General features: G+C 41.0%; 1 protein-coding gene across 1 annotated transcript in view; it reads left to right on the top strand.

Moving 5' to 3' along the window:
- The first annotated feature begins 1153 nt into the window (after nucleotides 1–1153).
- LOC127640610 (receptor for retinol uptake stra6-like) overlaps nucleotides 1154–18284 on the top strand; it is a 32424-nt gene continuing 15293 nt past the window's right edge. The window contains exons 1-7 of the mRNA XM_052123261.1: nucleotides 1154–1622; nucleotides 2747–2813; nucleotides 6174–6256; nucleotides 6818–6951; nucleotides 8053–8219; nucleotides 10124–10249; nucleotides 18035–18105. Of these exons, the coding sequence (XP_051979221.1) occupies nucleotides 1543–1622; nucleotides 2747–2813; nucleotides 6174–6256; nucleotides 6818–6951; nucleotides 8053–8219; nucleotides 10124–10249; nucleotides 18035–18105 (728 nt within the window). The 5' untranslated portion in view covers nucleotides 1154–1542. The remainder of the gene's footprint in view (nucleotides 1623–2746; nucleotides 2814–6173; nucleotides 6257–6817; nucleotides 6952–8052; nucleotides 8220–10123; nucleotides 10250–18034; nucleotides 18106–18284) is intronic.

Here is an 18284-nt window from a genome sequence, read left to right as displayed (position 1 = left end):
GTGGTAATGAAATTGGTATCTAGAACCGTGTGTGTGTGTGTGTGTGTGTGTGTGTGTGTGTGTGTGTGTGTGTGTGTGTGTGTGTGTGTGTGTGTGTGTGATGTGATTCGCATAAAACCTGTCCAAAACATATCCTGGTCCTGTTTTGCTCAAATTATAATTGAGAAAATTATTTAAATTATTATAATTATTATATTGATATACATTTTTAAGTCCTTTTTACTGTAAATCTACACTTTTGCTACCACATTCTTCTTTTGCTTTTGCATATCTCCACCTACTGGTCGGGGCTGGTTAAAGGGGAACAATTATAGTAAAAAAGGCATTCAATATTTATCCGTTTCTAACCCTCACTTATCATATGACTCCTGAAGACATGGCTTAAACCACTGGAGTTGTATGCCGCTTTTTGAAAATTCAAAGTTCTGGCCACCATTCACTTGCATTGTATGGACCTACAGAACAGAGATATTTTTATAAAAATCTTCATTTGTGTTCAGCAGAAGAAAGTCATACACATCTGGGATGGCATGAGGGTGAATAAATGATAGGAGAATTTTTCATTTTTGGGTGAACTATTGGTTTTAAGTGTTCTGAAAATGTCTTTTTTATTGATTTATTTATTTTGATTAATTTGGAGTTAAATATAACCAGGATGTTTTCTTGACAGGTGTTTTGAGAGGTTGAAAATATTTGAAACAATTGTTAGAATGTCGGTCCAAACACCTTATTCTAATAGTTTTATCTGTGAAAGATAGTGCCACAGTTATGAAACTAACCTTTCATGACTTTGTTAGTATAAAAAGTGTTACCTTTATCTGTTATCTGTACTGCATCTGACTTGTTTCGAAACCTGTGTGTGTGTGTGTGTGTGTGTGTGTGTGTGTGTGTGGTTTATGGAAATAACTTCCTTATACCTCATACTTTGAGTCACTATTAGGGTTCTCCACAGCCTGATAACTGGAACAAAACATTGCTCATATGCATTTCCTTGTTATCACTGTGGAATATGGAAGCACTCTGATTCCACCACAGTTATCCCAGCCCACACAATTCCAACCAGTTTTATAAGTCCAGCTCTCTTTCCCTTCTCTTAATTTTAGCCACAGTACTGCCATTGGGAGCCCTCCTAATTTCTCCAAACTACAGGTGACTGGAGAGACCGGCCAGCTGCCTACTCTCTGGTTTGCTTTCACACCCCCCCGCTTTCTCTCTCTCTCTCCTGGTTTCCAGTGTGGTGGTAATCCCCCTTCTGAAAAGGAGATCCAAGCTGAAGTTTTGGGTTGGCATGCTACAGAAAAGGACCTGTCACATTGCTCCTCTCAGCTCTCACAGTGGTAGAGGAGGACTAAAGGAGAGCAGGAGACACTTAAGGGGCTGATAAGTAACCAGCAGTCTTGCAACCAAACTGTTGGAGGAAAGCTTTTTCCCCAATCCAGAATTGCTCGTTTTGTGTCCTACAGAAGTACAAAAGTCTGCATTCAGGTGTTTTCTGAGTTTTGGAGCTCACTGATACTTTCGATTCATCTGTAGGCTGGCACCATGAGTGCTGAAATTGGGAAAGACTACTACGAATATTCTGATTGGAATGAAAATGCAGTGCCAACCAAAGTTCCAGTCGAGTAAGTACTCTTTCACTTGTATTTCATGGATGTTTCCAGGGGATAACTTGAAATTCAATCAAAAGTTTGTTTTAATTCAATATGCAAAAAAGAAATACCCAATAATAATAATACAAAATCACACTTAAAATGTACAAATTTAATTGCATTATATATATATATATATATTTTTTTTTTTAAATAAAAGCCACATATGATATTTTATTATCTAATGCAATCATTTCTATATAAGTTATTATATAGATGCATTTATTGGTCTGCTGAGTTTACATATTACAAAAGCAGTTGCATGATTTCAGCTAGATAAAATCATCACATTTTGTCTTTATTGCTGCTCATCATATAGACTGTTGCCATCCCATAATGCACTGCTCAGAGGATTGTATGGTTCCAGGTCTACAGGTGTGCAAACCTATCTGATTATATTTCAGCTCAAAGTGATATGGACATCATCACAGAGATTCATGCAGAGATTGTATCACTTTGATCTCATCTTTCATTCTTTTCACATAAGCAAGAGAATTTTCGGGTGGATTATTTTAGGTAACAAGGCACCAAACTGTGAAGCTGGAGTTATTTCAATGAGTCATACATTAACTTCAGCCAAGACTTCCTCTATTAGTCAAACCAAACCAATCCAAACCGTGACCTTTACATTTTATATGAGAGTTTCATATTGACTTCTGAATGTCTTCATATTAGTGTAACGCAGTTCAATGGAAAGGAGTAGTCGAGGACCGGCTTGGCAATATAAATAATATTTTAATGATAAACTTAAACAAAAGACACAAACACACACATGACGGACATCTCTCTCTCTCGCACCATCTTCCGCAGTCGGCATTGACAAAATCTATTTTTTGCCATATGGAGTCCATTCCAGCAATCCAGTTTGCTTAGTAGCTCTAGCAGGGACTTGTACTGGTATTTTACATCAGTCACATTACCTACAGCAATCAGTTTAAATGAATAATCTGCACTTGAGGTGGTTCAATGGCAAAAGTGCTCTTTTTAGTAATGGTCTGTTGCCTGGGAAAGAAGGGGAGAAAGGGAGCGTGTGCAGGCTGAGTAATCGGCCTGATCTCACCAGCTTATGACAAATACTTTGTTTGTGAAATTTTCAGAGTTATCCCACCATGTGACCCCACAGCTGATGAAGGCCTCTTTAATATATGCATTGCTGCCATATCTGTGAGTTCAATCTTTAGTGTTTTGTAGTTGAGTAGTATTCTGTCTTCTATCTCTTATCTGTTCTGTTTCTCTCTCAGCACTTACAAAATGTTCCAAAATGTGCAAAACCTTGGCAATGTGATGGATTTTGGGCATATATAGTGGTAATACCATTGTATGCTACCTTGGACTACTATGTAAATAACATGTTACATGAATTAGTAAAAAAAAAGTAGTGATAGACCAGGCAGATTAATCAGTCAATATTTTGTCATGATAAGATTGGTGATGATACAGTACAATATCAAAATAGAAATATCGGCCAGGTCAATTAATCAACCGATATTTTGCCATTATGAGATTATTTGTGATTACCTCACCATGGTATATATCAAAGTAGCTATAAATCAATACATAGGGCTGGGCGATTAATACAATTTTATTTTCTATTACGATTTTGGCTTCCAACAATTATGAAAACAAGATTATCGAGATAAAACGTTTATTGTGCAGCATTACGTTTAGCAATGAATAACCCTGTCATTATATCTTTAAAGCATCCTTTATTGAAGTTCAAATAATAAGGAAGCGGTTTATGAAAATAAACTCTGAAACTGGCATTTCTCTGTGCAGTCAGCACTGCGTCTATGAGTTGTGTGAAGTGATCAGTGAAGAAATGTAATCTTCTCCCAGCCGATGCACACTCTGGTGCGGGGACACTCATCACTCGCGCATGTTTGCTGCAGTCAGAATGTAACATGATTGCTTGCAACGTAGTGAATCATAAAATATGTGTCACGTTCACTGTTTGTATCTTATCATGAAGAAAATTTTTGCACAGCTTGTTAAGAAGAGAAAGTTTGTTTTTTGTGAGTTAAAGATGGATCGAAGGTCCTAGCCCAGTGGAACAAAATACGTTTTTGATTATTCTTCTATAGCTTGTTTTCCAAAATAATATCAAACTCCTTTTAAAACAACAAACCTTTACTTTAGTAGCTATACTGCAGAAGAAAAAATTGTTATCTGAGAATGTTGAATACAAAATTTAATCGGAGCTCGACGTTAATGCTTGTCCTGGACAAGTGGATTTTTGAAGGGGCAAGTGAAAGAATTTTTCTTGCCTGACCGGACAATCAAACTGATTAAAACATCAATAATAAAAAATGAACCGGCTATATTTGTGATAGCCTAGGCCTGTGTCACTTATTAGAAAGTTAATATTCTTATTCTGCTGTTGAAAGTAATCTAGTGCACATCATTTCATAACTTCTAGTGTGCCATTATAATAACAACCAGAACAAAAAAACGAGAAAACTCTCACTGCTCTTGACTGAGTAACTTTAGTAGCTTTAAAAAGTATAAATGTATTTTAATCATATGGAATTCCCAATGTGCTCTAAATCCTTGTGGTGGCGTAGTGACTTGCCTCAATCCGGGTGGCAGAGGACGAATCCCAGCTGCCTCTGCATCTGAGACTGTCAGCCCGCACATCCTATCACGTGGCTTGTTGAGCGCGTTGCCACGGAGACATAGCGCGTGTGGAAGCTTCACGCCATCCACGCTCAACTCGGCACACGCCCCACCGAGAACGAACCACATTATAGCGACCACGAGGAGGTTTCCCTATGTGACTCTACCCTCTCTAGCAACCGGGCCAATTTGGTTGCTTAGTAGACCTGGCTGGAGTCATTCAGCATGCCCTGGGATTCGAACTAGTGAACTAGCGAACTCCAGGGTGGTGACTGTTTACAGTCTTGAATAATTAAGAACTTGAAACCATTCTTCCATAATTAACAAATTAGTTGGTGTTATTATTTGTTGTGATATTAAAGCTGGTATTGAGAATAGTCAAATTTCACTACCAACTACTGACATTTTGGTATTGTGATAATGTATATACTTTATTTATGGTAGATCTTGCTGTAATAACATGATGAAAAATTAGATCTCATTCCATAGAAGTGTGAGTGCACTTGTTTTTGATGGATGCTTTCCTATATTTGACTACCATGGTAAATGGTCTGCACTTATATAGCACTTTTTTTTAACCTTAGAGGTTACCAAAGCGCTATACACTGTGTCCCAATCACCCATTCACACACACATTCATACACCATGCAAGGTACTAGCCTGCCATTGGGACCAACTTGGGGTTCAGTGTCTTGCCTAAGGACACTTCGGTGTGTGGAGTCGTGTGGGACAGGAATCAAACCGCCAATCCTGCGATTAGCAGCCGACCCACTCTACCACCTGAGCTACCTGAGCTCATGTTTTCAAGTCAATGAGTAATCGTGTTCAATAATTGTGATCTCAATATTAACCATAATAACCGTGATTATGATTTTTGCCATAATCGAGCAGCCCTACCAATACAGTATATCTGTGAGACAGATTATTTGGCCATTATGAGAATAATGGTGTTACAGTACCATTGTTTATATCAAAGCAGTGATTGACTGATATATTGATGAGGCTGATTAATTGTCAGATATTTGGCCGTTATGAGATTTCAGTTTCAGTTTGGGCTGATAAATTTCCCCTTGTGTCCATTCTAAAATTTACCAACAGTCTTCAATGAATTACAAACTATTTATTTTTTCAATTCTTTTGTGAATTTTGAATACATATTTAGTAAAGTTAGTGTTCATTTCATGTTCGCAACTCTGCGTACATCTCATTTGCCATTTATTAAATTGTATTGTATAAACAACAAGTCACATGATTTGAGTAATCAGAATTTTTGTCAGACAGATAAACATTTTTTGAAAAAGTCCTATAGACTTGCATTGGAGGGACTCAAGCCATATCTGGGTTCCAGAATATAGAGACTCAAGGGTACGATCATAGAGACCCTGATATGGTCCCTTTACCATGGTATTACCAGTACTTTTGTGCAAATAAAAAATGTCTTGCTCTTGCAAGCATTTGTTGTCACTCATCTTGTAACTGCCAGACTTCCCGCTGAGTTTCTTGTTTCCTGTCCCTTTCCTTCCTTTGATATTTATTAAAACAACCGTGTGGTAGTTGACTGTGATGGACCCATGTGGTGATGAACTCAAATGTCACCTTAGGCCACAACGTTTCCTAAAATTGTTACAGGTCAGTGCAGGTCATTGATCTATAACCTCTGTCCTATGAATGTGTCTCATTGGGGAATCCCATTAGAAAAAATGGGCAGCATCCCTGGAAATGAGGTCTGCCCTTGTTTGATGTGGGTCTGTGGGTTTATTTCAGCCAAGAAGCTGTAATGAAGAGGAGGTTGATATGGTCAGGGTTGGGCATCACAGCTGCAATAGGGATGTCTTGGGTCATTCTAAGAAGTCAGGGTGGTTGTATGATAAAAACTAACAGAATGTCTTGTTTATATGTATATATCTGAAGCTGGTGGTCATGCTGGTACTTGCTGTCCTGGCCAGACGACAGAAGTTGGGCAACAATCAGAGAGGACTTACAGGTTTACTCAGGTGAGTCTGATGTACTGTATGTCTATTCACACACAATACTGTACATTTGCATGTGGCATGTTATCCAAAGCAACTTGCAATGCATTTTAGGTATACTTTGTATCAGCATGTGTGTTTTTTGGGAATCAATCCCATGATATTGTTGCTAGTGTTATGCTCTACCAGTTGAGCTACATGAAATGTTCATCTTCCGTGCCTGTGACAAGGAATACACTTCAAATTCTGCCACTTCAAGAACTGCACTTCAAAAGTGCCTGTCTTCATTTAGGGATATGCATAACTTCAACCTCTAAAATAAACTATATCATGATAACAAAGGGGTTTATTTTGCTGATTGTACATTATCCCTTACTTACTCCTTGACCAACATTATAAGTGGACTTAAGGGAAAATAATAATAACTTTAATGTTTAAAAAGTGGAATGCTTGAAAATGTTATACTTCAAAATATGGCACCTTTAAGTAATTTCACCAATGCAGTTTAGCTTTTTCTTTTTTATTTCTTTTTCTCGCAGTATTGGATTTTTGTACTTACTAATCTTCTGTTTATTTCCTCCTCAGCCCAGTAAACTTTCTGGACCACACACAACACAAAGGCCTTGCAGTCGCAGTGTATGGAGTTCTCTTCTGCAGGCTGGTCGGAATTGCCCTCAGTCACCAACCGCTCCCATTCACTAAAGATGTTGTGAACAAAGGTATGAAGACTAAATTTCTTGACTGATGGTGTGGTGAAATCCATTCTATAGTGCATCTTTTATTTCATTCTGTGTTGTAGTGGTTAAGGCTCAGGGCTGGAAACCGGAAGGGTGCCAGTTTGATCCCCTCAAAGAGCATGCCACAAGCTATCGTTTATTTCCCTTTAAAATGGCACTTGAACCAAGGGTATTGTCCCTTTAAATTCACGGCACGGTTTTATGTCTACATTCCATGGAAACAAATTCCACTGGCACTTGTCATGTGGTAATTGTGATAGACTCTTATAAACAGATTCTTTATTAATGTAATTCAATGTCAAAATCTCTAAGTAAGATCTCAGGCCACCAAAGTGTTTGGGAAATGTTTTTATCTCAACATTGCTGCTATCAAATGAACACTCCCTATTCACACGATGGCACCAATCCAAAGCAGGCTCAATTCACACAAGATGATGAAAAATGATGAATGAGGATGAATACCTGATTTATTTTTTTTCTCTGAACTGTTAGACCTTCTTAGTTGTGTTTTGTAATTGGATTGTCATCTGCAAAGTTTGTTTCATCGGAAAACAGGACCTCAATAGGGTAGACAAGGCTGTATTTGCATTATGTAACTATGTGGTCCTTTAGCACGTAAGTCTATTAATGTGGACGGGACTATATAGAGAATCCTGCAGTTAAATTAATGAATGAATAGTTCACCAAAAATTTAATCTGTCATACATGATCACGATTGGTTCGTATGTGCTTTGTAGGCAAACACGACTCACCAAGTTTGAATATGAGGAAAAGCTACAGTGGAAGAAAGAAAGTCATACAAGTTTAGAACAACATGAAGTTGAGTTAACAGATATTACATGTTTTGGTGAACTATTCATTTAAATGTCTAGCTCAAGACTACAATCGTGATTCATGGCTCACCACTTGTAGGGTTAGAAACCTGCAACCTTGTGGTTTCTATGCATTCTGTTGTCATACTAATCAAATCATTTGTTTTCATCATGGTTGCATTGTATTTACCTATTCAGTAAGCCAAATTGATAGTATGGAAGTAAAATGTTGTTTCGTTTGAATATATTGTTTTGTTATTTGTTACTTTAGAGTTATGGCTGATCTTAGCTCTGTTGTACTACCCCGCTTTGTACTACCCTCTCCTGGCTTGTGGTACACTACATAACAAAGTTGGTTATGTCCTGGGCAGCCTGCTCTCTTGGACGCACTTTGGAGTTCTGGTCTGGCAGAAGGCGGACTGTCCCAAAACACCACAAGTAAGAGTTATCATGGATACACCTGTGACAATAAAGGTTGGGTTTTTATGTATTAGTACAGTCAACTTGATTTACGTGATAGCAGTGCGGCCTTCTGTTACTTTCCCATTGTGTTTTGATTAAGACGTCTACTTTTGCTGCAGCTTAACTGCATTAACATTTTCCCATCAATCCTCAGTTTTGTTCCTATCTTATTGTCTCCTAAATGAATGGCTAAGCCTCAAAATAATTAGTTCTGCTTCGTTTGTATTTCACCATGGAGCTCCGATTTATCATTTCTGTGTCTGTAAGTTTTAAAAAGAGAGGAATTAAGTTTAAATCTGAAGTGTGTAATTTAGAAAAGGAATTGTTTTTTTATTTATTTATTTTTTTATCCCCTTTTCTCCCAATTTGGAATGCCCAATTCCCACTACTTAGTAGGTCCTCATGGTGGTGCAGTTACTCACCTCAATCTGAGTGGTGGAGAACAAGTCCCAGTTGCCTCAGCTTCTGAGACCGTCAATCCAAGCATCTTATCACGTGGCTCACTGTGCATGACACCACTGAGACTCTCAGCATGTGGAGGCACATGCTACTCTCAGCAATCCACGCACAAATTACCATGCGCCCCATTGAGTCTAATCACTAATCACGACCATGAGGAGGTTACCCTATGTGACTCTACCCTCCCTAGCAACCAGGCCAATTTGGTTGCTCAGGAGACCTGGCTAGAGTCACTCCACATGCCCTGGTGAACTCACGACTACAGGGGTGGTATTCAGCGTCAATACTTAGCTACCTAGGCCCCAAAAATTAGTGTTTTCAAACATTGGTCGACAAATAGACATTCCCGCCTCAAACTCACACCATTGGCCAATGTTGATGTGTTGTCCTGTTTGTGAATTTCCAAAACGTAGTATGGCAGGGAAAGAGTTCTTTATATACATTAGGAAGAAACTAAACCTAACCCTACCCCAAAACCTAAGTCTTAATGTTTCATTTGAAAAATATTAAAATTATGCATTTTGTATTTTTTAAATGATGCGTTAAAGTATTTCAATATCATAAAATAGCAGCCAAAAATAAGAGTTTGTAAAGTCATAATCATCCATTGTATTCATGATTTGTGTTAATAATACACACAGTTGTAGCACCTCTAGTGTTAATTTCACCAAGAAAGTGCAGCAAAATGTAGAATATGGCACTTAAAACAAATTTTGCAAAAATGTAGTTATAGGAACTTGCATGTTGTGTAAAATGTAGATACATTAAACGAAGTTGCTTTTTGGCACAATCAACCTACGAACAGCATACTTTTTGTTGTCTCTACATATTAAGCTGGGACACAAGACAATATTGTAATGTCAAAAAAATGTAACATGCCACCTTGAACCATCATCATAGTTTAAAGTTTTTTGTGCTGCCTACTGGAGTGGTGGTGGCGTAGTGGTTAAAGCACAGGGCTGTTAATCAGAAGGTCACAGGTTCTAACCCCATGGCTGCCACCATTGTGTCCTTGAGCAAGGCACTTAACTCCAGGTTGTCCCTGTAATAATTGGACTGTAAGTTGCTTTGGATAAAAGTGTCTGCCAAATGCATAAATGTAAATGTACTGCTTGGATTTTGCACACTAACAAGAGAATAAATGGACCAAACTGGCTGGCTGGATAGGTTGTTGCTGAAAGTCATTCATATATATATATATATATATATATATATATATATATATATATATATATATATAATATATAATATATATTTATGAAGGAATTAAATGAAGGAAGTCTTGTTGGGTTTGTAATATAATTTATCAAGGAAAATTCACGACAGCTTTGCTGTTGTGTGAAATTCAGGAATCCTCAGACAAATGATTGCAGACATTTAATGCGTTTTGACAGATTTTTTCCTGCTCTTTCTTTCTACAGATCTATAAGTACTATGCCCTGTTCAGCAGTCTACCTCAGATTGCCTGCCTGGCCTTTCTCAGTTTCCAGTACCCACTACTTTTGTTCAAAGGCCTACAGAATACAGAGGAAACCAATGCCAATGAGGTGAGACTGACATGCATCACGTTGTAGGGATGGTTGGCTGAGGTTTATTAATTATGCACAAATAATTAAACATGATATTTTGCTGTTTATGTGATGTATTGATCCAAATGTGAGATCTGTTGTATAGGATCCTGTAATGGCACGTGTCCTCCTTATTTAGCAGTGGAAATCTAGCAAACTTTTTAAACAATTAAAAAAAAACAATTATTTAGTGCACATTCATAACTTGTTTGTGTTTTATATTACCCTGAAATAATAATAAATAATAAATAGTTACCACAGCTGTGATGGGGTTTTTAATACATCTGCTTGTATATTTAGCATCTCTTCAGACTATCAATATCCACCGCTCTCTATTTTTTCCTCTTGTGGAAAGTCATGGAAATATATAATTTTTTTCTTCTTTTGCTGTTGAAGCAAATGGATAAGCAAAATAATATTCACAGTGGTCTCTCATTCACCTCTATTGAAGTTTAGCCCGCAATAATTTACTTCCTCTTTCCAAAGCTGAAAATATGAAATGGGTCCAACTGATAATTTCCATTTAAAATGTGAGATATAAAGAATAAAATTATTATTAGAACTGATGACAGAATTTTCTACTTTAAGTGAGCTATTCCTTTTAAAATAAATTTGAAAAGCACATTGATTTGCTATTTCCCAACATAAAATTACACTGTTTTAAGGTAACCATCAATTTAGTGCTCAAATGAACTTGTGACACTTCATTTGACTTCATCTCTGCATATGTCTGTCCTGGGATTGTGTAGGGTAGTGGATAAATGCATGAATCAGCAAATTAATGTTAAGTGTGACCCATTGGTCTAGTGAAATTGTTTTTACTTTGATTACATTCTGGTTCTATTCCGCCCTATAAATTATTATTTTGACAGTTGGGCTCTGGAAGTCTCATGTTTAATAGTGAAATTTATGCTCCAGCAGAGAAAGATCCACTAAAATGTAGAGAATCACAGCCAACAAAGTGCGCCAAAAGAGCTCTGCGGTGGCTGCCCACTTCTCCATACACTCTCAAATTTCATATATATTTGTATATTTCTAAATTTTTTGCAATAAACTTCAAATAAATTGTTTCTATCTCTACATATAATCAACGAATTTAAATCAATCAAGTTTCAGCATTTGCAAAGCTTCATGGGATCGTAGTTCAGTCTTTCATTAAAGACATTAAATACACAGCCTTGTTTTTGTTTTGTTTTTAATTCACAGTCTTGGTTTTGATATTCATATACCTTTTTGTTTTAAGGCAAATTTGTTTTTCACCTTGAAGCTTGATGGTTTAGTTCATGGCTAAGAGATATTTTTATGAAATTCCTATGGAAGAAAATAGTGGGAAAGACACTTGGAAAACCAAGATGTTAGAGATGTTACCTCTGTATAAGATACACCCCTGCTGCAAGCTATGTTATAAAGCAGTGGGGACAAATCCGGCTTTGGGGAAAAAAGTGATGGTCCTCACCATCCCCATAAATAACACAGACCATTATTCCAAAGGAAGATGCCTATATGTTTAGATTCGCTTGTTTCTTGCATAATCAGGGATTTGGACTGCATGGTTCCTAGACTTATGTTTCACAAGAGCATACAAATCAGAAGCATTTTTATTTCCTCTGCCTGTGCACAGGTGAAAACAGTGCATTAAATCATAAAGAAAGGACTTGGCAACACATAGTCTAGAGGGGAGTTTGTAAGCTCGGCACCTGCATTCCAGAGGTCTAATCATTGTAAGCAGCTCACTGGGATTGGGTTATGTTTGACTCGCCAAACACATTACACAAACAGCATGTTTTCTCAAAGCAAAGCACAATGCCAGTGTTATTTAACTATAATCGCTGTGACGAATATGCTCTGATAAAATAATATAAACAAACCCCCTGACAACGTGTTAAAATTGCTAGAAAAGTAATAAAAACCTAAATGTGGGCAGTGGTGGCTCAGCGGTTAAGGCTCTGGGTTACTGATCAGAAGGTCGTGGGTTCAAGCCCCAACACCACCAAGACACCACTGTTGGGCCCTTGAGCAAGGCCCTTGAACCTATCTGCTCCAGGGGCGCTGTATCATGGCTGACCCTGCACTCTGACCCCAGCTTAGCTGGGATATGTGAAAAATAAATAATTTCACCATGTATATGCAGAAATGTATGTATAATGTGTGACAATTGGTCAAATTAAAATGCTCTCATTATAACCAAAAAGCTTTCTATAAGCAAGTGTTGCTTTGTCACATCACACTATAACACTCACTTCTAGTTGTAGACAAGATCTGAGATTTATAGAGTTACTGTACAGAATTAATGTTATTTTCAAATGATTTGACATGCATTGTAAAACGTCTCGGGTTACTTAAGTGTAACCCTTGTTCCCTGAACAAAGCGGAATGAGATGCTGCGCTGAGAGTGCTTTGGGAACACCCTTTAGGTGTGAGCAGCTGTGAATATGTGTGCAACACGTCAATGGACATTGACCGGAATTTATAGCCTCTGCCGGTGTAATCATTGGATGCATCTGCAGCAGGGCTATAAATAGACGTGTCACCGGCGCGTCGTCAGGTATTTTGTCTGAAGAGCAGTCCTGGGGCAACCCAGTGCGGCAATAAAGCGCAGCATCTCATTCCGCTTTTTTCAGGGAACAAGGGTTACACTTAAGTAACCCAAGACATTTCCTTTACAAAAAGCTACACTTCTGATGCTGTGCTGAGAGCTTTGGGAACGAGAATACCCACGCCGCCGCACTGAGGCTGCCCGGACCCCCTACGGTTGTGTAGTGTGCTCACAAGAGCGTGAGAGGTCCCAGACATGAGTTTGAGATGTCGACTCAAGGACATAAGAGCCTGGAGTGGCAGGAACATCCAAATTATAATACTGATGAATGTGTGCGGAGAGGACCAACCTGCCGCATCACAAACATGCTGCAGAGGGAGACCTCTAGCCAAGGCTTTAGAGGAGGCGAGCCCTCTGGTAGAGTGAGCCCTGATACCTACTGGCGAAGCTTAACTGCACGCCTCGTAGGCCAGGGCAGTAGCGTCCCTCACCCAATGCAACATAGTCTGATTGGTGGCGGCCGCGCCCCTGTAGCGGCCCCCATGGCAAAGAATTGTTGCCCTGACATATGCCACTGGCTAGTGCGGTGGACATATGTCTGAAAGGCACAGACTGGACAAAGTCTGTGAAGTCCTTCCTGCTCCGGCGTTGCAAACGGCGGGGAGTAGAAGGTTTCGAAAGTGACCGGATGTAAGGCCGAGAAAGGTACCTTAGGCAGGTAGTCAGGGTGAGGGTGCAAAATTGCTTTTGGTCATTCCAGGAGCAAACTCTAAATGGGCTGGCAAAACAGACAGAGCCTGTTGGTCCCAATTCTCTTTAGAGAGGTAATCGCCATAAGAAACCATCTTGAGAGTCAGAAGTCCGCCAGACGCTGACTCTAGAGGTTCGAAGGGGGTCTCAATCAGACCCACAAGGACTGTTGCTAAGTCCCATGAAGAGGTCCTGTTCCTAGCAGGAGGCCACAGTCGCATGGCTCCACGAATGAAGCGAGCGAGTAAAGGATGCCTCCCAAAGGGCACCCTGTCCATCAAGGCGTGGCAAGCCGAAATGGCAGCCACATAGACCCTGAGAGTAGCGGGGCATATGCCTGCTGACAGTCTTTTCTGCAGAAAGTCCAGAACTGAAGCAATCTGGCAGTTAACTGGATCTGCATTACGTGCACTGCACCATCTTTCAAAGACACCCCATTTATTGGCGTAACCTCTAGTAGAGGGAAACGCATACAGGCGCATTCTGTGCCATGTATGTGCCGGGGGGGTGTTAACTCAGAGAGAGTTATGGGAGACATTGCGCTGTTTGTTGAGGCGAAGAGGTCCACTTCTGCCCTGTAAAATCTCACTGAGATTTGTTCCAAGTAGAGGGAGCCTTAGCACTTAAAATGGTCTTGATAACCTCAGGAGAAAGCCCTGTGTCCCTCAGTTGGTACCCCTCAGGGCCATACATGAAGGTTCCACAATTCGGGCCGGGGATGAAATATTGTCCCCTGTGCCTGAGACAGAAGGTCCCTCCTGTCCGGAATCGCCCAAGGCGAGCCGTCGACGAGAGACCTTATCTCCAAGAACCATACCCTGTTCGGCCAGCGCGGCACTATCAGTAAGAGGCAAGACCCTTGCTGGCGAACTCTGGCCAAGACTCCCGGGAGCAGAGAGACCGGGGGGAAATCATACAGGTGCATTCTGTGCCATGTATGTCCCATTGCGTCCAGACCCCATGGGGGGATGGATTACTCAGAGAGAAGTAGAGGGGACATTGCACTGTCTGTTAGGAAGCGAAGAGGTCCACTTCTGCTCGTGTAAAATCTCAACCAGATTTGTTCACTACCTCGAGGTGGAGTTTCCACTCCCCCGTCGGTATTTTCTGTCTGGACAGTAAATCTGCTCCCATTCAGGCATCCAAAGATATAAGATGCTCTGATTAACAGGAGCTTGCCCTGGGCCCAAAGGAGAATCTGCCCTGCCAGTCTGTTGAGCTGGCGTGAACGTAGACCTCCTTGATGGTTTATGTAAGAGACTACCACTGTGTTATACACCCACAGCAAGACATGGCAGCCTCTGGAGGAAGTATTTCAGGGCCAGAAATACAGCCATCAACTCGAGACAGTTAGGTAGGTAGGTAGGTATACTTTATTGTCCCACTGGGAAATTTGTTTTGGGCTCACGAATACAACCACTGCAACACCAGACATATAAAACAAACACAATGCAAAAAAAAAGATCGAGTTAATGTTACAACCGAGCTGACGACCCTCCCATTCCCCTTGAGCTGGAAGACCACTTACGGCCACTACCCAGCCCGTCAGGGAGGCGTCTGTCGTTAGCAACCTGCGACGACAAGACGCACCTAGAGTGGGACCCAAGGTAAGAAACCGGGGTCTAAACCACATAGAAAGGGAACGAAGCGCGCGGCGCATGACCCTTATTTGCCTTAGGGGACTGGCCCTTGGATGAAATCCCCTTTAGCCACAGCTGAAATGGTCTCATGTGGAGAAGGCCAAATGGATCACCGTGGACACAGACGCCATGAGACCTAGTATTCGTTCATACTGACAAACAGTGCAACCTTGACCTAGCTTGACTTTGCTCAGGGTGTTCTGAATGGACATGATTCGAGCAGGAGACAATTGTGCCCGCATCGTGATCGAATTCCATATAACCCCCAGATAGGTAATTTCCAGAGTGGGAGAGAGAACTCTCTTTTTGACATTGAGTCTCAGACCCAGAGAAACCAGAAGAGCTAAGACAATATCCCTGTGCTGAACTACCAGTTCTTGAGACTGTGCTAGTATCAGCCAGTTGTCTATTTAATTCAGAATGTGGATGCCCCGGAGACACAAAGGAGCCAGTGTTGCATCCAAGCATTTCGTGAATGTGCGGGATGATAGGGCTAGGCCGAATGGAAGAACCCGATACTGGAAGGCTTTGCCCCCGAAAGCGAACCTCAGGAACTTCCTGTGCTATGGCAGGATATGCATACATGAGATCGATCGTGACCAGCCAATCGTGATGTTGGATTTGTGACACGACCGTCTTGATAGTTAGCATCTTGAAATTAAACACCCTGACTGAGCGATTCAAGCCTCGAAGATCTAAGATCGGACGCAACCCCCCACCTTTCTTGGGGACCAGGAAGTATTTGCTGTAAAAACCTGACTCTTTCTCTGGAAGGGGAACACATTCTATGGCCCCTTTGACCAAGAGATTTTGCAGTTCTTTCCACAGTAGACATGCCTGCTCCGGTTTTATGGTAGTGGGGACCACGCCGTTGAAACACGGAGGGTGGCGAGCGAATTGAATTCTGTATCCATTTTCTACTGTTCTTAGGACCCACATAGAAATACCTGGCAGAAGTTTCCATGCTGAGATGGGTATTAATTATGACACTTCCTGTTGAGGGGATGTTGAGTGTTCCGCGTCCTGGACTAAGGCAGGAAACAATAGTACACCCAACTTTTCTTTGGAAGCCTCTAACTCCCGAAACACCAGAGGCGGCAGGAATGGAGAGGTTTCGTGGAGGTACCGGGAGGGCCAAAGTGGATGATACACGCGCCACGTCCCGAGGGGGGCTACCCCCACAAGGCTGGGTGAAAAACCGTCAGGGTTTTTTCCTATTAGAAATAACCGCCCTGAGGTCTTTCTTTGGGGGCTGCTGAGGGCGATGAACTGGACCCCAGTCTTTACGAGGGGGAGCACGATTCGCCACGCTTTGTTTGTGAGCCTTCCATCTAGAAGGCTGGGAGGCTGACGGCCCCTCCCCCTGACTCTTTGCCTCATGGAACCTGGTGATAACTATATTCATAGCATCACCAAATAAACCAGAAGGCGAAACTGGGGCATCGGGAAGGAACGTTTTTGTCCTTGTCTCTGATGCCCGATAGGTTAAGCCATAAGTGTCTCTACGTGCTGACTAAAGCAGACATAGACCGGCCAATAGTGTGGGCCATCTGCTTGGTCGTGCAGAGAGACCGATCCGTGGTTCGACGAAGCTCAGAGAAAGCCTCTTCGTCGACCGTGGTGCCCACACTCAGGTCCTTCAACAGATTAGCCTAGTGCACCTGTAACACTGCCATAGTGTGCAGGGCAGCACCAGCATGACCTGCTGCCTGATAAGCTTTTCCCACAAGCGTGGAGGTGGTACTGCACAGCTTTGTGGGGAGAGTGGGTCTCTTTAGCAATGATGCCAAGCCAGGCGAGAGATAACCTGCAAGTGTCTCTTCTAACGGCGGCATCACCGAATACTCCTGAGCTTCAGCACCCACGATAGTCAAATATATCAACATCGAGGGCACGATGACATGGGAAGTATAAGGATTCCTCCATGAATGAAAATATTTGTTATGGAGGTCATAGAGGAAAGGAAGGCACTGATATAGTGTTCCCTTCCCTCTTTTATTTATTTATTTTGGCCACCAGACAGAAATTTGTCTTCTAGTTTGGAGCGTTTGGGGGTGGTCTGTTGTTAGCTGCTTTATTATTGTTTGTGGAACGTACAGAGGTTCAGCGTCCCCCTCGTGAACCGAAGAGGCGCCGAGGTGCGCTTCAAGCTTACGAGAAGGATCAGCTGGATCTGGGGAGAGAGCGAGCGATAGGGACGGAAAAAGTGGGCACTGGCTCTTGGAAGTAAGCGGGACGAGTATGAAGCATTTTTACTGTAAACAGATCGCAATGCCTGCACCCGCTCTGCCGCAACGCAAGAGCAGCATGCTCTTCCCCCAAACACACAAAACAGAAACTGGTGTGTGTCCGTTTCAGCCATAGAGCGTAAACACGGGAACACACACAGCTTGCTTTGTTTATCAATCATTATTTTTCTTCTTTTTTTTTAAAGAAAAGAGAAAGGAGAAAAGGTCTTCTGTGCACTGCCTAACCATTTCTAACTCCTAACAGAGGAAAGAAAGTTCTGACAGGCTCGTGAAACACATACACACACACACACACACACACACAGAGCTCTGAAGAAAAAATATCTGACGACGCGCCAGTGACGCGACTATTTATAGCTCTGCTGCAGGTGCATCCAATGATTACACCAGCAGAGGCTATAAATTCCAGTTAATGTTCATTGGTAATGTTCAAGGGTGTTTCCAAAGTGCTATATTTCAAATAATATATATATATATATTATATATATAATTTGAAATATAATAATTGTTTTGCATTTTCAGTAGTGGTCTGAGAATTTTGGACCCAACGTATTTCATGATTTTATCTTTTTTTTTTTTTTTTTTGCAGGACCTCAGTAGCAGTTATTACAGAGTTTATGTGAAGAAGATCCTCAAGAAGAAAAAGCCCACCAAAGTCAGGTGAGAATGCCTAATGTGAACTTTACTATATTTATTAACCAATTTTCAAAGCTCTGAGAAGCTGCAAACTGATAAGAATACTAGTAAACCTTGATCCAAGATTATCCGTCCATTAAACTTAATGCACAATAGCTATACTGCAAACTGCATGTAATTTAATCTTGTGTAACTGTATTGAT

Source organism: Xyrauchen texanus, chromosome 49 (genome assembly GCF_025860055.1).
Source record: "Xyrauchen texanus isolate HMW12.3.18 chromosome 49, RBS_HiC_50CHRs, whole genome shotgun sequence".
Lineage (NCBI taxonomy): Eukaryota > Metazoa > Chordata > Actinopteri > Cypriniformes > Catostomidae > Xyrauchen > Xyrauchen texanus.
This window is presented reverse-complemented; position numbering and strand designations above follow the sequence as displayed.